A 19,526-nucleotide genomic window follows, 5' to 3' on the forward strand; every position below is an offset into this window, starting at 1 on the left:
TTAAATATTAGAAAAAAAAGATGATTTTTTTTTTTGGTGTTTTTTTGCCTTTTTTTTTTAACGTAATTCACAAGAACTTCCATCTAAAGGATCCCGGGATTTTGTGGCAGTGCCAAAATGCACTCAGGAATTCTCTTGCAGCGCAAACGTCTTTCCACCCCCTCCCAAATTGTCGGCGCTGTAAGAATTTTTCTTTTTTATTATTTAATTTTTTTTAACTTTTTTTTTTTTTTTAACAGAAAAAAAGGTGGGGAAAAAAAAGGTGGGGTTGAATTTTTTTTGTCTTTTTTTTTGTACTAAAAACACATCCACTAAAACACGACGGTGCTGGGTACATTCAGCAGAAAAAAAGGGATGGGGGGGGTTCCCCTTAGGGGATTTTGGGAGGGGCGGCGATTAAAAATTGGGAAGAAAATGAAAGGAAAATCCCAAATGGATTGGGGGAAGTGGGAGGAGGAAACAGAGGGACAGACAGACGGACACTGGGGAGGGGGACACCATCTGGGTTCTCTTCGGGGCCCCGGTCCCGGGGGGGACACGGGGGGATTGTCCGTGCGGGAGCACCCGGGTTCACCCCCTTCCCCCCAGGTTTGGGGTCAGTTTGTCCAAAATGGTGTTTTTTCAGCCCAAACTGAGGCCAGGAAAAAGGGGTGTTGCCCCCACCTCCCCCTCAGCATCGAGGGGTTCCCCAATGTCTTTGTGGGGGATTTGGGGTGCTGAGAGCAGCAAACCTGGGGGGTGTTACAGAGCTGGGGGGGGGTAGGGACTCCCCTCAAAACCCCAAACCTGCAGCAGAGCCCCCCCTCTGTCCCCCCAAGCCCCTGCAGAGATTCGGGTGAAGAGAAAAATGGCTAAATTACAGCCCTAGAGAGAAAAAGCCCCCTCAAGCCCCCCATCCCCTTCTCTGGGGCCCCCCAAATCCTGTTCCCCAGCCCAAGTCCTCTCCAGGGACAGGATGCGGGAGGGGCAGAAAGAACAAATCTTGAGCCCCCCCCACAATTAGGGTGGGGGTCCCCAATGACACTGGGTGGGTTTCTGGGGGTGGCACGGGGTGGGGGGACAGAACCCTGCAGGGAGGTGCCGTGGGATTGCTGGTGCTCGTGTCTGCTTAAAAAAAAGGGGGACCCCTGACAGGCCCCCCATGCACCCACCCCGGTCCCCGCGGCCCCATCCCCCTCCCGGGGAGGGGGGCATTGACCCCCCAAAATAAACCCAAACCGCACCAATATTTACAGCATGGCCCGGGGGGGGTTGAGACCCCCGGGGGGGACGCGAACTGGCGGTAACTGGGGTTAACTGGGGCAAGGGGAGCTCTGGTCCCCCCCCCAAGGATTTGGGGTGAAGGGAGAGGAGCAGCTTCACCAGAGACCGAGAGGAAAACGGGGGACGGGGGGGGGGGGAAGGAAAAGGGGTGGGGGGGGGGAAACGGGGCGGGGGAAATGAAAAATAAAAGATGGATCTTTCTTGTTTTATAAAAAGGAAAAAAAAAACCAAAAACGAAATAAAATAAAATACAACGGCACAACAACCACCGACAACAGAGCGGGGGGACCCCGCGCCCCCCCTTGGTCACGCTGAGCCGCCGGCCCCGGGCGGGGGCGGCCCCGGTGCCCCCCCCGGCTCCCACTCGCACTCACACACACGCCCCCTCCCCACGCCCCTCCCACCCCATCGGGGACACGCCGCGGGTCACCGTCCTGGCCGTCCCCGGCGCTCCCAAGTGCCGTGGATGTGGAGTTCCCGGGCAGCTCCCGGGGCAGCTTCCAGACTGTACAAGGTTTTTTTGGGGGGTGGGGAGGACCCCCAAGATGCTGGGGGTGCGCAGAGGGCTGGGGGGTTGCAAGGAGGCATTGTCCCATCGGCTGAGTCCTGAGCGCCTCGGCTCGTGCTCCACGCCCGCCGCCGGAGGGGCTGCGTGGGGAGGGGATTTTCTTCCCATTTCTGGGATTTTTAATTAAAAAAAAGGTATGGGGGTGTGTTGTTGGTTTGTTTTTTTTTCCTGTGTGTTTTTCTTCTCTTTCTAGAAAGTCCGGAGCTGGTAGCGAGGGGGTTATGGGGGTAGGGATGGAGAGACACCCCCCTGGAAAGAATGAAATTCCAAAAAAAAATCGCTTTCCCTCGGGAGTAAAGCAGGGGGCAGGGGTGGGGGGCTCTCTCCTCGCCCCCCGGCCTGGGGGAAGCAGCCCCTGATCCCCCTCCGTAGTGTGAGCTTGGCGGAGGGGTCCCCCCGGCCCCCGCTCCCCACGTTGGGGGTACCACGGGGGGGCAGGAGGAAGAGAAGGAAGGATTTTGAGGGGCTGCAGGGGGGATTTGGGACCGAAACCGAGAAACCAAACGACGTTACGAAGAGCTTGGCCGATCAGTTGGAGTCGGAGTCGGAGGAGTCCCCCGAAGAGGAGGAGGAACTGCTGCTGCCCTCCGAGTCGTTGTCATCCTCATCCTCATCATCCTCATCCTCATCATCCTCGTCGTTCTGGGAGGGGGGTGGCAGAGAGGAGGGGGAGGTCAGGGCAGGGTTAGTCCACCGTCACTCCCTTGTTCCCTGCTCACCCTCCCCAACGGGGTCCCCACAGAGCGCGGGGTGTGACCCCCACCCTCCCATCGCTGCCCCCGGGGGTCTGGGGGTGGAGGAGGAGGGACGAGGGGCAGGAGCCAGGAGTGAGTTTGCAAGGGCTCAGCTCGAGGTGCCGGGGGGGGGACGTGCTGGAGCAGCGCGCGGGGGTCCTGCCCTCACCTCTGCCACTGCCTCGCTACACGATCTGAGGGAGGGTACCCGACCCGCCTCGTGCCTCAGTTTCCCCCCTCTAAAGCCAGGGAAGGAAGAGGCGTGAGCTGAGACCAGCGAGGGGGTGGAAACACCTCACCTGTCCGGTGGCGAGCACAAGGCACGGACACGGTTTCTGGCCCCAGCGCCATCCAGCATACTCTGATTTCAGTTGCACCGGTGTAAAGCTTTGACTCTGGTGACTTACTCGGCATTCACACTGGCGCAAACGGAGCCGAGACCAGACTCAGTATCTCCACCAGGAAAAAGACAGGAGATTTTTCTCTGCTCACTGGGGGCTCTGCACACCCCCCGCACCTCTACGTCCCGAGGCTGCTCCTGACTACGCCCCGCGGCTGCTCCTCGCGCCCTCCCCGGGAACACCGGGGGGATCCCGTTCCCCTTCTCCTCCCCGTGTCCCCCTGCTTCCCGGGGGCTCCTCTGCCACGGATCTATCTGAGCCCGGCTGCGGCTGCCCCCCAGCCCGGGGGGAGGGTGAGGGGGGCCCCGTGCCCTCCCCGTGCCCTCCCCGCGCCGCGGCCTCACCTCATCCCCGTCCTCGCTCTCCTCCTCGCTGCTGGACTCCGAGGAGTCGCCGCCTTCCTCTGACGAGTCGCCGTTGTCATCATCGTCATCCTCGTCTTCATCGTCGTCTTCCTCCTCCTCTTCCTCCTCGTCATCATCCTCTGACTCCTGCGGGACAGGAGGGGCTTGGTGAGTCCCTGGACCTCCACACCCATGGGTGCAGCACCCACCCCCACCCTTGACCATCCACCTTTGGGTTCCTCCATCCATTGAGCAGATCAGGTGATTCCCTATCCCACACCTTGGTGGGAGCCTTTCCCCATTTACACTGAGAATTGCACCAAAAAGGGTCCCTGAGCAGGGTCAAAATCTGAGCTGGATGGGTTCTGAGCAGGGATTTGGGAAACGTTTATGGTCTCGAGGACAGGGCAGGCAGCTGGAAGTGCAAGGGACGCCTCAAACAAGGGGTGTGGGTCCCCCCGGACGTGCTCCCCAGGGAGGGGGCCTGGGTGGCCCCATGGGGCTGTCGTGACTCACCGACTTGGACTGCATCGTTGGCTTCATCTTGGGGTTGGGACCCCGGATCTTCCCTATGCTCTTGCGTTTCTGCGGGAACAAAACCAAACCCTTTAGGGCTCAGGCTCAGCTCCTTCCCAGTGTCCAGCCCAGAGAAAATCCCACTGCTAAGCTTCCATGGGGACAAATCCTCACTGGAGGGGCTCTCTGGAGTGTGGCACACTCAAACCTCACCCAGGGCTGACCCTGGCCCAGTCCCAAGCCCCCAGGTTCCCCATCCCACCCCCAGACTCCCAGGATCACAGTAGTGCCATGTGGATACTCACGTTGGAAATGTGCTCCTTGTACGCAGCCCGCTCCTGGGGCGAGAGGCTCTGTGGAGACAGGGACACAGTCAGGGACGGGCGGGCATGGGACGGGACAGGGGATGGAGCAGGGAAGGGCTCTAGCACAGGGCACACCCTCCTCATGTATATAACTTTTTATCCTTTTAAGTTACAAAATGTCAAAAAAGGGTCTGGCAATGGTGGTTTTCGGAGGAGGGGTGGGAACAGAGACCACGCCAAGCATCATCCCCAAAACCGTAGACCCCAGAGCCTCCCACCAGGCATGGGGGATCCAGCACCCACCTTGAGCCAGATGTCGAGGTGCACCTTGTACTGTTTCTGCTGCTCCTCTGCCAGCTTTTTGTAGTGGTCCTTCTGGCCCTGGGAGATGCGCTGCCAGCGGCTGCCGATCTCCACCATCCGCTCTTTCAGCGGGAGGTGGTTCAGCTCCCCGTTGGACAGGAGCTCCTGGGAGAACTTCTGGTAACCGTTCCTGTACAGGGAGAGTGCAGGGACCAGGCTGGGACAGTGGGCACAGACAGCCCAGGTGTCCATAACCCCCATTCACCCACCCTGGGGTCCCCACCACCCTCCCTCCTCTTGTTCCAGGCTCTTCCCACCAGCACAGGCAGACCCCGTTTTTCACCCCCCAGGTACTCACATGGGGGGTTTCTTTGGCTCTCCCTGGAACTTCATTTTCTTGGTGGAGTTGGTGGAGCACGGAGGAGCCCGCATCTCGCTCAGCTCCCTCTGAGCCACAGGAGAGAGAGAGGGTCAGGGAGAGGGGCAGCACCAGGTGAGGGACGTGGCGAAGGACAGGACGGGGCAGGGACCCACCTCGTATCGCTTCTGATCCTCCGCCGCCTTCTTGATCCACATCAGTTTCTCCTTCTTTTCCATGTTGTTCCAAGTGGCCTCCATGGCCTTCAGCGCTTTGCCCCGGTCGTTCTGTGGGACAGAACCGCCACGATGCATCAGACACACCCAAAACCCCTGGGACATTGGGGTGCTGCCGCTGGAGCACTGCTCCCTCTGTGACCCCTGTCCTCCCCACAGCTCCCAGCCCAAACCCAGGTGTGAGACCCAGGGAGAAAGCACATGGGAATTCCTGCAGGTGGGAGTGACGACCCCACCACCCTCCAGCCCCTTTCCCAGCCCACTCCTCACCTTGAAACGAGCCAGGTAGTCCCCGATGACGCTCTGTTGCCAGATCTCTTCGGCAGTTTTGGGAGACTCGGGCAGCTTCCCGCGCTCCTCTTTATCCGAGCCGTGCTTCTTCTCCGACTGTGCCTTCATCGCCGCCTCCCGCGCCTTGTACTTGGCCTGGGCAGGGGGCATAGGGGGTGAGGGGGCATGGCAGGGGCACAGCTGCCAAACACCAGGAGAGAACTGGAGCTCCCCCAGCACTGCCCCCACAGTAGCATTGACAGCCCCCCCACCAACCCCAACCCCATCTCCGGACTCCCCCCGTCAGGAAAACCACCAAAGCCTTAAAACTGAAGCTCTGAGGTTTCTTTATCTGGTGGGTTTTGACCCCCAGGTGATGAGAGGGAGGAGCACAGCCAGTGGTGCCCCTTGGTGCCAACACTGGCACCTGTGTGACAGCTCACTGTGATGCTCTGGGGGACATTTGTGCCCCTTGGAGCAGGACAAGGACAGGAGCATCCCCTGGACTGCCCGAGATGCCCACGGGAGCAGTGGAGATGGGGATGGAGGAGGAGTACAGGGATGGTGCCAACCTTCTTCTTCTCGGAGAGGTCGTTCCACATGCGGGCCAGGAGCCGGGTCAGCTCGCTCTCCGACAGCTCCGGCCGCTCCTCCTGCAGCTGCTTCCGTTTCTCCTCCGAGAAGATGAACATGGCCGAGATGGGCCGCTTGGGCTTCTCTGAGCTGGCCTGAGGGGGCACACGGGGCTGTGAGGGGGGGCGAGCCCACCGAGGGACCAAAGCCCTCAAAGCCCCTTGAGATGCACAACCCCATCCCAAGCCTCTGGCAGGTGCTGCCCCGTCCCTCCTGGTGCCGCTCCCACCTTGCCGGTCTCTGGTGAGGATTTTTTGGATGCAGGACTCGTCGCCCCTTTCCGATTGCTGCCCAGCATCTTCTCCTCGCCCAGCACCCGCTGCTGCTCCTCCTCGGGCAGGCTCTGGGGGGCACAGGAGGAGAGACATCGTTAGAAGCCCAGCACTAATGAGGCTCTGAGGCAATCGGGGAACAGGGACATTGGGGAAGGGGATTAATGCACTTGGGTGTCCTGATCCAAATCCTGTCCCAGCAGTCAGGACCAGCATCTGGAACTGCACATGTACAGCATGGGGATCCCCATGCTGTCACCCCCTATCTGGGCAGTGTCCCTCTGCCCCAGCTCTGTCCCCATCCCACTTCAGCCATTTCTCAGTGAAAGCAGGTGGGCAGGTGCCTGGATCCGGGCACACCCCTGGGTTTTCCACCCTGTGCCCCTGCAGCCGCAGCCGGGGCCGCGTCACGTCCGCCCAGGGACGGGGACGATGCCGGGGTGGCCTCGGTGTGGCTCCCCCGCCCACGCCCCAGCGAGGGAAGGAAGTGAGACACTGCACAGCCACCGCCACTGAACACCTTCCCCTCCAGCTCCAGCCCTCTGCTCACCCCAGCTCCCCTCCCAGCTGGGAGGCCCACCCTCACCTCCCACTGCCCAACTGGAAGACACAGGGCCAGGCATTAGGACAGCTGGAAGGTCAAGGCTATGTGCAGCCATCTGCACAGCACCCACAGCTGGGCTCAGACATGTTTTGGGGGAGCAAAGAGGGCAGCCCCCCATTTAAGCTATCCCAGTCCCTGGGCAGAGTCGCCCATTGTCAGATTCGGGCTCTCCTGCACCCCCTCTTCACTCACCTCCAGGAAGCGGAGCAGCTCGATCTCATAGTCTTTCTTTTTCTGAAGGAAGATGGAGACGTACGGTTACAAAGAGATCCCTCACTCCATCCCTGCCTCCTGCAGCCCCTGACCCAGCCTCACTCCCTTGGCAACAGCATCCTCCACCTGGGCCATCTGTTTGTCCCACACAGGAGCCAGGATCAAGGGGAGGTGACCGAGGACCTCAGGGACAATCGGTGATGCAGACAAGCACAGGGACTGAGGAAGGGTGAGGGGCTCGTTTCCAGGGATATTTGTAGCCCAGACTCTCCCATCCAGCTGTTCCTTCCCCACAGCACTGGTGCCCACCTGCCTCTCCCCCCACCTGTCCATCCTCAGCCACTCACCTGGTCACACTTTTTGTGGTAGGCATCCTTTTCCTTCTGGGAGAGCAGCTTCCACTGCTGGCTGCACAGCACCATCCGCTCCGTGCTGGGCACATCTTTCATGTTGGCCATCAGCTCTGCACAGTACAGGGAGTAGCTATTCCTGAAAAACCCACGGAGGGGCCCAGTGTTAGGGAAAATCTGCCCCTGTGGAGCGGGCTGGGTGCTAAAAGCCTCCCCAAAACCTCCCAGCTGGGTTGCACCAGGCAGGGAAGTGAGGCACCTGTGTTTTAGGGCAGCTGGGGGCTGGATCACCCCCTAAAACCCAGAGTATGACGGTGCATCTGATGCATCGTGGTGGTTCTGTCCCACAGATTCTCCCCAGGATGTGCATTTACTGTACATTTAAGGACTAGTTTAATGGGATCATCATGGAATCATGGAATCATTAAGGCTGGAAAAGCCCTCTCAGATCACTGAGTCCAACCATTAACTAACACTGCCAAGCCCACACTAAACCTTGACCTCAAGTGTCACATCCACACTTTTTGAACACTTGCAGGGATGGTGACTCCACCTCTGCCCTGGGCAGCCTGCTCCCAGGCCTGACCGTGACAAGATTTGTCCTATAAATGCCATCTAACCCCCCTATGTCTGTGCTCCCAGAAGTTATCTGGGCTTCCCAAGCCTCAGTGTCCTCGTTGGCAAGAACCAGCATCCACCCAGGCTACGGCTCCGTGAGGGACAGGACTCACGGGGGTGGCTTCGTGGGTCGTCCGTCGAACTTGTCCTTAAGCTGCCGCTCGGCCTTGGTGAGGGTGGAGCGGGTGATCCCCTCCTCGCTGATGTTCAGCTCCGGGTGCTTCTGGATGTAATCCCGCATGATCTCCTGTGGAGAGCAGAGAGCAGTCAGAGGGGCTGCCACCCCCGCCTGCCGGGGCCGGAGGAGGAGGAGAGAGAAGCCAACCACTGCCCTAATCAATCCTGTGCCCAGGGATCCTGCTGCCTGCCCCGCACACGGCTGGAGAAGCAGGGCTCAGCCTCACTAGGGACCTGCCGGGACCTGCCTGAACCCCCACGCTGGCTATCGGGAGAGGCCACGCAGGGCTGGGATGCAGAGCGGCTCGGAGTGAATGTTGGGACGAGTGTGGAGGGGACCGGGTGAGGCTGCTCCCTACCTCGTACTCCTTCCGCTGTTCCAGGGCCTTATGAATCCATTTCAGCCTCTTTTTATCCGAGAGTTGAGACCACTGCTTGCCCAGCGACTCTTTCACCTCCTTCGTGGTGGCCTGAAAACCCAAAGCCAGAGGTGAGGGCAGAGGGGTAAAATTCAAAAAAAAAAGAGGAATTAAAAAAAAATGGCAAAAAAATGGCAAAAAAATGGCGTGGCCTGGTGGGGCCTGACGGCACCCGGCACGGGGTGGCTGGGAGCCGTGGGGGTGCGTGGGAGTGGGGGGCATGGCCAGAGGTGGATGTCTGTGCTGGAATCCTTTCCTGCCCTGACTCAGGTTGTGGTCACCCCTTCCTGGCAAAAAGTGGAAGCTGGATCCCTGAGCCTCTTCCAGGTGTGCAGAGCCCCTCCTTACCTCGGTCCAGGCTCCGGGAGCTCCTAGCGGTGTCCTCCATCCCGACCCCCTAAAATGCTTCTCTCCCTTCCCCTCCTGTCCCCCGGCAGCGGGGTCCGGGACCCCCCAACACTCACACTCGCACTCACTCCCACCCACCGTACTCACATCTGGACGCACTTTCAAGTAGATCTTCTTCTCGTGGTTGTACCACAGCTGCTGGGGGGTCTTGGGTTTTTCGGGGACGTCGGATTTCTTGGCGTTCTGGATGAGATCCGGGTGGTCTTCCCTTTACCAGGCAGGGAGGTGGGGAAGGGAGAGCATCAGGGAGGTGGCAGTGGCAAGGAGAGCACTCCTAAAGCTGCCTGCTAAGGGGTGACTGTCACTGCAGGGCTGAGCCTCCATGGGCTCAGGTACTGGGGGGTCCCAAAAAAGAGCAGGAGGGTTTTAGGAGAGATTTAAGTTTGTCCCTCCTTGGGGAGCATTGGCTAAAGGCATCCCTGGGCTCAGCGGTAACCCTGAAGCAGCAGCAGGTCATTGGGAAAGCCGGGATCCACCTGGATCACAGCAACCACGTCCAAGGGGAAGGTCTGGAGTGACTGGGGGGACACTTCAGCTTTTATCAGTGCTGGTGGCAGGGCTCCTGTCCCCACCCTGCAGACCTCCAGAGCATGGCTGGTCCTCTGCTCTCCCCCTCATCCAGTCTCCCAGCCAGAGGGATGCTTCTAGACACCTTTTCCTTGCTCTTTTTTGGCTGAATTCCCTCTTCTCTTCAAGCCAAAAGCCCATTAGGGCTTCCTCCATGAGCTATGCACAGGAGGGGAATCTGGAACTGCCTGGAGGGGCCCAGGAAAATATGGGGGGGGGGGGGGCTGCCTGCTCACCTGAACCTCGCCAAGTTCCTCTCAAACTCCTGCTTCTCTCTCTGGAAGTCCTGGATATATTTCATCTGGGGACACAAAGCCACCGCAGAGGCGGAGAGGGATGTCAGCACCAGGGAACGGGCAGGAAGATACATCCCTGTCGACCTGGCTGGGCATCCCACCACCCCAAGAGGGACTCAAGGGCTCCCCAGCCCAGGGAATGGTCCTGTGGAGGGTTTCCAGCCTGCCCAGGGATTCAGCAGCCGGGTATCTCCCCTCTCTGTGTGTCCCAGCAGCCCTGGAAAGGGCACAGTGGCACTTTGTGCCCTGGACTTTTCCTGGATGCCCCAGACTGAAAGTTGGGGGCCCCCAAAGCCCTGCCCAGGCTCTGGCATCTCCAGGTGGGCAGATCTCTGCTCCCAGCATCTCCCAGAGCCTGTCCCTGTGTCCCTTGCCTGGACAGGGTGGCACAGCGGGGCGTGTGCCTCAACCCCAGCATTAAACACGGACCCACCCAACGGCAAAGCCACCATCCAGGTCCAGCGGGAAGAGACAGACCAACGGACAGACCCAACCAGCCTCCACCCCACAGATCCTGGGAACCAGGACAGGAAAAGCCAAGGAAGTCTTACAGGTCTGACGGGACTAAATGAACGCCTGGCTTCTCCCATCCAGAGCTGGATTAAACCCTCACCAGGCAGAGCCTGGGCTCTGCTGGTTTTACTGGAAGAGCTGGGCAGAGCCCAGCACACAGAGGCACATGGTGGGAAGGGGCTTGCTGACCCCCCTCCATACCTTCTTCTTCTCAGGAAGCTCCTTGTATTTCTTAGACAGGATCTTGGTGAGATCCAGGTTGCTCATTTCAGGGTGAAGCTTGGCGTATTTGGCTCGCTTCTCCATGAAGAAGCGGAAATAGGGAGTCAGGGGCTTCTTGGGGAAGTCGGGATGTTTCTGGGGAGACAGCAGAGTGGAGGACACTGAGCACAGAGCTGGCAGCACCACAGGGGCACAGCCAAACCCACAGCTCCCCAGCTCCAGGGGCACCTGCCTCCATCCAGCCCTGCTGGTGATCCAGATATGGCAGGCAAGGAGGGGGAAACTGCTGGGAACAAGGGCTCCCCAAGGAACTGCAGTATCCCATGGCTGGGAACCTTGGGAGCAGCCTCCAGCCATCCAGAACCGTCAGCACAGAGCGAGAGGGGACACTGAGGCAGGAGGAGGGGATGGGACCCAACTCCCAGGGATGGAGCATCAGCTGCCCCAGGGCCACCTGGTCTAAAGCACCCGGCAGGCCAGGAATAGGACGGCAGCCTCCCGGCCCCTCTGGAGCTAAACTCGGACGCAGGCTGCCAGCAGCACAGCCGGCCATATTAAATGTAGCCGGGACTTGGCGCGGGCCCAGCGCCGCGGCCTCCGGAGCCTTGGGCAGCCGGACACCGGGATTACGGGCAGTGAGGTGCCTGCAGGGGCTCCCACAGCGGAGCCACGTGGATCTGAGGTGCCACAGCGGTGACAGCCCCCCATCCTGAGGAAGTGTGGGGTCACCCTTTAGGGAGTGATCTTAATTCCTGACCAATACCTTGAGCTTTTTGCCTTTGTAAGGATTCTTCACATGCTCTTCAGCATCCATAATGAGCTCCGTGAGGGTCCGGAATTTCCTCACCTGTGTGGAATGAAGAAACAAAGACTTGAACAGCAGACAGGGCAGATCCCCGGCAAGGCAGAAACCCACTGGGTTTTGTAATGCTACCCCAAAAATGACGGATCCCAGCCCCTCTGAGGATGCTGATGTCACAGTGCTGACAGGAGAGGGACGGTGCCGGCACCAATGGCCAAGGGCTCTGAGCACTCAACTTGGGCAATTCCAACAGCCCTAGGAATGTCAGCGGGACACTCAGACCCTGTCACAAAGTCCCCACAAAGCCCCATGTGGTGTCCATTACCTCGTTAGAAATCTCCATCCACTTCATCTTGCACATCTCCCCTGAGAAGTCCTTGAAAGCCACTTTTTCCCAGTCCAGGTGGGACTCGGTGGTTTTGAACTTGCTCCCGTCGTTGGAGGGTAGGTTATTCTTCATGCACTCCAGGAGGGTCAGCATGTCCTCCTGCGACCAGCGGTCTGAGCAGCAAGAAACAGGATCAGCCAGGGGCAGGCAGCCTTTTCCCTTCCCTTGCCTTCCCTTCCCAGCAGGATACCGGGACTACAGCTCCCGGCGTGCCGCTCCGAACTGCACGCCAGGACACGTAATCTCCACATGCTGCCTCTCGAGATTAAAGATCAAAGGGAAGTGGCTGTTTCCATCACCCTCGAGCAACTTTCTATGGGCCAAAACAATCCAGGCAAAGCTAGAAATTCCACTCAGTGCAAACCAGAGAGACTTGCTCATCCCAGAAAACCATCAGATAAGGGACGGCTCTGCTGCACGGGAGCAGAGGGCGATTTCCTACGCCCTGCGGAGCGACATGGGAGCAATGAGCTCTCCAGCCAAGCAGGAAACAGGGAAACCCACTTTCCAAGTGGAAAAGATGTGTCCAGAGCAATGGGAAAACCCCAGCGCTGCTTTTCCTGCACCTCAGAGAGCTTTGCCATCACCTGGGCCCAGCTCCATGGTGACCTCTGCCAAGGTCAAAGCTCCCACACCACAGAGTGAGGGGGGACAGAGCTCGGCACAGCCCCCCATCTCACAGAGGGGTCCCTGACAGTGCAGGGATGATGTTTATGTCACCCAACATCCCCCAAGCTGCTGGGAGGAGCATCCCCAGCTCCCATAGGGACAAGTTACTGGAATGGTGGGACGGGCACATGGCAAAGCCAGAGAGCCTGCAGCAACTGTGAGGCCAGGACAGGCAGCAGCACCGTGCCGGGACAGGCAACAGGCAGGATATCCCAGCCCTGAATGCCTCATCCAGCCCCAACCGTGGGGCTGCTTCCCTGCCAGGGGAATTCCTCCCTGCTCCAAACTTCCACGCCATCTGGGGAGCACAGCCCGGGGTGCTCTGCAAATATGGGTGGCCCTGGGGAATGTAGCGGGGCCTGGGAGTGGAAGGAAAAGTCCCTGGGGATGGGCCGGAGGAGGAGCAGAGCCCGGAGCCACCCACCCACGCAGCCCTGGCTGCCTCATCCTGGGGTGGGCACCCGGGATTCCGGCGGTGCAGGACTGGCTCACCACAGCTTTCCCTGCCTCACATCTCTGCCAGGTGAAGGCTGAGGCATTTGGAGCTGCCTGTGGGACATGGAGCACCCCAGAGATGGGGACAGTGGGACAGAGAGGATTCTGAAGAGATGGGGACAGTGTGGCTGGTCATGGATTTGAGTGGAGCATCTCTCCCTCCATCTCCAGGAATGAAACCAAGCTCCCAGAAACATCCAGCTGCAGAGATTCCTTCAGCTGCAGCTCTCCCTCCACTCAAGACTCAACGTGAGCAAAACCACCTCCACCTCCTGCCCTTGCAGGGGTCTGGGGAAGGACAACTCCCCTGGAATCCCAAATCCAAGCAAGGGATGTTAAAGGACACATGGGACCTGGTGAAGGGAGCATAGCCAGGACCTGACCCCCCATCCCATTTCCCCTCCTGGACCTGCCTGGTTGGGGGTCAAGGCAGGAACAGGTTAGGATCCAGCTGGTCCCTACAGTGACCTCATTAGGGCTTCATATGGAGGGAGAAGACGGAAAGAGCTCCCCTGGAAAGCAGGGAGCCCGGTGGCTTGGGGTGTGTCGCCATGTTCCTGGCTTCATCCCAAAACACCACGAAGATGGAAAAGAGATGGGAAACCCCCATTCCCTACAGGGCTGGGGGAGACCAGAGCTGCGAGAGGGAGAACACAGTCCCAAATTCTGTCTTCCTGTTTTTCCCATCCACTTTCCAGGCCTCCCAGGCAAGGACCAATGAGGCAGAACAGGGCTGGGAAGCTGGTGCCAACTTCACTTGCAGAAATCAGGAGGAATTACCAAAAACAGCACAGCCATAAAAATCCAGAAGAGATGGAGAAGGGGATGAGACACCCCCCCAAACCTGCCCCCATCAAGGCCAGTGCCTCAGTTTCCCCCCTCAAATGCAGAAACACCCGGAGACCTTTGGCCCCGCGTGAACCCCCCGCCGGCAGACAGCCGGCATAACCACATCCCAAAGGAATACATAAAAAACCACTGGAAACATCCCAAAATCCTTGCTGGCAGCAGAGTGGGGACAACAGGGACCCCCACGCTCAGCCCTCCATCCCTCTGTTCCCCCTCCCTCAACCGGGGGCTTGCTGAAGAATGCTGGAACTGCGGCGTTCACCCACCAGGATGAATGGGGTTGTCTGTGCCCTGGGACCGATTTATCCCGGCTCTCCTGGCACCGGCCGGGCCGGGTCTATATTAGGAAAGCTGCCCCGGTGTAATTAAATCCATCTAAAGTCCCGGAGAAGGACACGTGCTCCAGCCGGGTTCGCTCGAGGCAACTACCCCGACTGCAGCAAGGAAGGAGGAAAATCGGGGGGACCTGGCAGGTGTGAGGGGCTGGATGGCGCTCCAGATCTTAGGGGGGGCCCGGGGGGTTTCTGAGGGGTGGAGTGGCAGAGCCCTGCGAGCTGCCCTAGATAAACATCCTTCTTTTTTCCCTTGTTTTCCTGCCCCTTTTCCAATAAAAGCTGAAGCTCTGATGTCATGCCGGGGTCTGGAAGCCGGAGGCCCAAGGTAACGGCTTGGCTTTTAATGCAGCCCAGATGTGAGCAGGGAGGGCAGCACCTCTGTGCCAGCCCCCCCTTCCCAATCCACCCGAAACACCAGCCCCCCAAAAGAGCATCCCAGGGCCAAGGGGCTGCTGGCGCAGCGGAGCATGAATCCGTGTGCTCGTACACGTGTGAGCGTGTTCCCCGCGGCAGATCAGAACTTGGAGAGGCAGATTCCCCCCCCGCCTCGATCCGCTGGCAGTCGGGATCACGGATCCTCCATCCCTCCTCCTTCTCCATCCCTTCTCCTCCCCATCCCTCTGAGAAAAGCGGCGCTCTGAGGTTTTTTATTATTATTTTTAAGCATGGCAGCAGAATTCCCGCGGGAGCACTGTCATGTTGAGGGGGGCTGCGGGGGGGCTCACCTTGGTTTTTGGGAGCTGTCATTTCCAGGTCTGCAGGGCACTCGGCTTCGCCGTTCATCCTCCACCTGCCTGTGCCCAGGACGGTCCCGCGGGCTCCCTCCTCACCCTCTTCCCAAAATCACTCCCGCACAGCTCTGCAAGGAAAGGGAGAACCCTGCTAGGCATCCCCACCGTGACAGGGGGGCCCCCAGCTCTAACGGGAAGTGGGGGGAGCTCGATCCAGGCTCTGTCCATCCTCTCCACTCCCCGGTGAATGAGGTGCTGGAATACCCCCACCACCCATCCCTGAGAGGTTTGGGGAGAGCTCCAGGAGGGGGGATCCTTAATGGTGATGTGACCCCCACACTGGTGAGGGGCGGAGAAAATGGGTGTGTAGACAGGGGAGAAGGGTCCAGGGGTTTGTCCCCAAGGTGAAGGGTAGGATCTGAGAGGGATCCCAATAAATCCCAGAGGAGACAGATTCAAGGTGGCTCCCTGGGGTGGGCGGGATCCAAAAACCCGGGATCAAGAGGATCTGAGTCCACAGGGTTCCAAGGGATCTCCTCTAAGGGGGTTCTCTCCCCCCCCACAAAATGGGGGTTTCAAAGGAAGGCCCACCAGAGATCTAGCAAAATCCTCCCCACAGGTGGGGACATGCTTGGAGAAGAGAGTGGTTCCCCAGATCCAAGGGAGATGGCAGGGGGGGCATTTGGAGACCTCAGGGGGATTCAGGGGTCTCCCAAGGGGGGAGAACAAGCTGCAGGAAGGTATTTCAACAGGGGGGGCTCCAGGGGAAGGACCCCCTCTGACCCCATTAGGAAGGATCTTATGGCTCCATGGGGAAGGATAACCTAGGGAGGAGGACCCCAAAACTTGGTGGGGGGGTGGCAGGATGGTAGCCTGGGGGGATCCTCATCAGGGATTCCACCAGGGGAGTCCCTGGAGGGCAGATCAGGGCTGGAGGCCTCAGGGGGATCCCCCTCAGGGACAGGCCGCAGGCCTGGCGGAGGAGCAGGCCCCAGGCCTGGGGGGAAGCGGGGAATGGGGGATCCCAGGGGGAATCCAGGCTTGGGGGGTCCCTTGGGGAGGGGGTGTTCAGGGGCTTCTGGAAGGAACCCGGGGCTGGGTCTGAGGGAGGATCACCCGGGGAGGGCAGCAGGGACGGCCCAGGGGTGCAGAACCCCCAAGTGCCAGGAGGGATCGGGGATGGCCCTTGGGGGAGGTCAGCTGCTGGGAGAGGGGATGTGGGATCACCCCAGGGGATGTGGGATCACCCCAGGGGATGCAGGCCCCTCCAGGCCTGGGCATCGCTGGGGGGGCCGGATCAGCCCCTGGTGGGGACAGATCCCGGATCACCTGAAGGAGATCAGTCCTGGGGTGGCTGGGGGATCACCTGGGGGTGGATGAGGGGCGTGCAGACCCCACCAGCGTGGGATCGAGGATCACCCGGGGCTCGATGAACCCTGAAGGGATGGGGGGAGTCGCTCCAGGCTTGGATCAACCCCCAAGGGGGGCGGATCTAGGACCACCCCCGGGGCTGGCTGAGGGATCGCCGCGGGGTGGGATCAAGCCCAGCCCCCGGGCGGTGTGAAACCGGGGATCGCCCGAGGGTGGGAGTGGGGGATCACAACCGGGGGGGAAGTGTGGGGGTGTCGTGAAAGGCGGGATCGCGACAGGGGGAGGGATCCATGGGATCGGGGCGGGGCGGGCGGTGCGCGCGCACTGGGATCCCCGGGGGGGTGCGCGGGGAGGGGGGTGCGGGATCCCCCCGCGGGGGAGTCGGGGGGGGACCGGATCCCGCGCCTGGAGGGGGGAAGGAGGAGGAGGAGGAGGCGGGGGAGGAAGGGGCCGGGCCGGCGGGCGGAGGCGGGGAGCCCGCACATGCCCTGCGCCGCCGGCCAGCTCCAGTCTCCTCCTCCACCAGGCAGCAGGAACCGGGTGGGACCGAGCGCGGGCGGCCCCGGCGGCGCCTCCCCCGCCCCCGGTTCCCACCCGGGCGCCAGCGAGCTGAGCCCCCCCCTCCTTTTTTTCTCTCCCCCCAACAACACCCGGGCAGACAATGGAAGGCGAGTTCGGGGGGCCGGGGGTGCGGAGAGGGGCCGGGGGAACGCGGAGCGCTCCCCCAGCCCCTCTCCGCACCCCCGGCCCCCCGGAGCGATGCGATGCGCTGCTTCATCCCCCCCTCTCCGCATCCCCCCCCGCATCCCCCCATCGTTACCGGCCGCTCTCCGCCGCGGCACACAATGGCCGGGCTGCGCCCGCCTCCGCCCGCCGCTCCTTCCCCTCCACCCGCGGTTATAAAGCCGAGACAAACCCACCTCTCCGGGCTGCTAAGGGGGAGGAGGAGGAGGAGGAGGTGGTGGTGGTGGTGGTGGTGGAAGAAGGAGGGAGGAGGTTGGAGGGGGGGGGGTGTGGGGGGGAGCTCTAACCGAGCCGCCGCAGCCCCAACCCCGCCGCCGGAGCCGCTGGGGGAAGAAGAAGGAGAAGGAGAAGAAGGAGGAGGAGGAGGAGGAGGGGGAAGGGGGGGCGGGGATGCCCGGCTGGGGGCGGCCGGGCAGCTGCAGCGAGCCGGGCGAGGGCAGCGCGACCTCCCCGCACCGACCCCCGGGGAGCGGCTCCTACCCGATCCTCCCCCCCTCTCTTTTTCCCCACCGCCGCCCCCTCCTCGCTTTTCCTTTCCTCGTTTTTCCTTTCCTTTCCTCCCTTTCTTACCCCCCTCTTTTCTCTCCGCGACCCCTCCTCGAGCCCGCGAACACCCACCCACCCAGCGGGGGGCTGGAGCCCCGCTCCCGGTCCGGAGGGAAGAAAGGAAGGGAAGGGGGGGAAAGGCGGAAAAAAAAAAGGGGGGGGAGAAAAAAAATATAGATAAAAAGAAAATAAGGAGGAAAAAAAGGATAAAGAGGGGATAAAGCGAGGATAAGGGGAGATGAAGCGCGGGGGGGGTCGGCCGAGCCCCGGCACGCACCGGCGGAGCGCGGCGCCCAGCTCCCGCCGCGGCGCGGGACTCACCCGGGCTCGGGAAAAACAAGCGGGCAGCGCTGGAAGCCTGCCCCCGAAATCCAGCTGCGGCACCGGGGAGGAGGGAGGGAAGGCGAGCGGGAAGGAGGGAGGGAGCGAGGAGGAGGAGAGGGAAGGGAAGGGAAAAAGGAGGGAGAGAAGGGGGGGGCACACCGGGGCCGCCGAGCCGGGCGCTGCCCCCCGCCCCGAGCCCCAGCGCGGTGCCCCCCGCGGGCGGGCGAGGCGGGCGAGCCCCGGCGGTGGCGGTGGCGGCTTCCTGCCCGCGGGGCCTGCGCGAAACCAGCCGTTCTAAAAAAAAATAATCTTTTATATCTATCAATCTATCTAAAAAAAATCGCTCTGGTGGGCGCGACCCCCTCCCCGTTCCCGTCGGAGCGGCGGCGGAGCGCCTTACCGAGCCCGGAGCGCGGCGGTGGCGGCGGCGGCGGCGGCAGCGGGAGCCCGGGGAGGAACAAAGCGCCTCCTCCAGCCCCGCCGGCGGAGCGGCGCGGCGGCGAATGGCGAGCCCGGGCGGCGGGCACGGCGCGGCGCGGCGGGGCACGGCGGCGGCGGCTCCCCCGGCGCGGGCACGTACCGGCGGGGCCGCCGCTTTGGGGGGCGGCGGGGGCTCGGGGCTCGCTCGGCGGGGCCGGGGCGGGGGAGCGGCGGTTGAACGGCGGCCAGCTCTGCAGCGCTGGCCCCGGGCGTGGACGCGCTCCAGTCCCCGCAGAGACGATCGCGCTTTCCCCCGCCTCCATGGCGCTGCGTTCGCTCTTCCAATCAGCCGGGCTGAGCGCGCCGGGATCCGCCGGGATCTCCCCGCCAGCCCCGCCGCCCCGCCGCCGCTTTCCGCCGGGTTTTTTATTGCTCTTTGCTTTTGCAACACTGTGGTGAGAAGAAAAAGAGGAGGAGGAGGAGGAGGAAGGAGAAGAGGAGGGAAAGGAGGGGGGGTGGGGTGGGGGGGGGAAGGGAGGAAGAAAAAAAAATTAAAAAAAAAAATCTCCTTACATGTGCAACAATCCTCGGCCGGCGTTTGCATAAAGAAAAAAATTTAAAAATTAAAAAAAAATAATAAAAGAGAGGAGGAGAAAAAAATTGAAGGGGGGAAGCGGAGGGGGGGGGGGGAGCCGAGCCGGGCCCCCACGGCACGGCGGGGCCGCGCTCCTGCCCGCCCCGCGGCCCCGGGACACGGCGGCGGGGGGGGCTCTGCCCGGCGGGGCGGGCGAGGGGCAGCTTCCTCCCCTCCTCCCTCCCTCCGCTCCCTTTCTCTCCTCTCCCTCTCCCTCTCTCTCTCTCTTAATTTTTTTTAATGGAATTTCTCCAACTCCACCTTTGTTGTGCTGGGCGTCATTCCCCGCAGCCAATCCCGGCCAGGCAGCGCCTGCACATTCCCGGCCATCCCGGCTGCCGGCACAGTACGGGCCATCCCGGGCTGCTTCCGTGCCACCGGCCGCCGCCTCGGTACCGAGCACCCCGGCGGTACCGGCTGCTTCCATAGCACCATCCCCGCCGCCACACCGGCTGCGTGCCCGGCACCGGCCACCTCTCCAGCCCCCGCCGCCTCTCCAGCCCCCGCCGCCGCGGCTGCTCCCGCGGTACCGGCAGCTCCCGCGGCCCCGGCTGCCGCCACGGCACCGAGCAGCCCGGGCTGGCTGCGCTACGGCCACAGGCCGCCCGGCTGCTCCCGGCCAGCTCGG

General features: G+C 61.5%; 1 protein-coding gene across 7 annotated transcripts; it reads right to left on the reverse strand.

Moving 5' to 3' along the window:
* Nucleotides 1-1,454: 1,454 nt before the first annotated feature.
* On the reverse strand, nt 1,455-19,086 carry UBTF (upstream binding transcription factor). Of its 7 annotated transcripts, none has more exons than XM_082297326.1 (22): nt 18,838-19,086; nt 14,854-14,987; nt 11,718-11,893; nt 11,354-11,437; nt 10,570-10,725; nt 9,796-9,860; nt 9,080-9,200; nt 8,525-8,635; nt 8,102-8,235; nt 7,368-7,509; nt 7,000-7,041; nt 6,161-6,274; nt 5,871-6,026; nt 5,299-5,454; nt 4,969-5,079; nt 4,793-4,881; nt 4,435-4,624; nt 4,132-4,179; nt 3,827-3,895; nt 3,311-3,457; nt 2,865-2,984; nt 1,455-2,473 (listed from the first exon to the last, which is right to left on the reverse strand). In XM_082297326.1, exons 2-22 carry the CDS (start codon nt 14,909-14,911, stop codon nt 2,360-2,362), a joined length of 2,403 nt encoding a protein of 800 aa, XP_082153452.1. In that variant the 5' UTR covers nt 14,912-14,987; nt 18,838-19,086; the 3' UTR covers nt 1,455-2,359. The 7 variants fall into 7 exon arrangements, with proteins under 7 accessions (XP_082153452.1, XP_082153451.1, XP_082153453.1 ...); XM_082297325.1 differs by lacking the exon at nt 18,838-19,086 and adding an exon at nt 18,245-18,666; XM_082297327.1 differs by lacking the exon at nt 18,838-19,086 and adding an exon at nt 17,842-17,869.
* Between the last annotated feature and the right edge of the window lie 440 nt (nt 19,087-19,526).

This window comes from Coloeus monedula (genome assembly GCF_965178545.1).
Source record: "Coloeus monedula genome assembly, chromosome: 26".
NCBI lineage: Eukaryota > Metazoa > Chordata > Aves > Passeriformes > Corvidae > Coloeus > Coloeus monedula.

What these genes read in the sequence shown, in the direction of transcription:
- UBTF (XM_082297326.1), bottom strand. Translation starts at nt 14,911, where the DNA reads ATGAACGGCGAAGCCGAGTGCCCTGCAGACCTGGAAATGACAGCTCCC. An exon ending in GGATGGAGATTTCTAACGAG is followed by an intron (nt 11,438 to 11,717) that starts GTAATGGACACC and finishes CATTCCACACAG; the next exon opens with GTGAGGAAATTCCGGACCCT. An exon ending in AACAGCGGAAGGAGTACGAG is followed by an intron (nt 8,236 to 8,524) that starts GTAGGGAGCAGC and finishes TGCTCTCCACAG; the next exon opens with GAGATCATGCGGGATTACAT.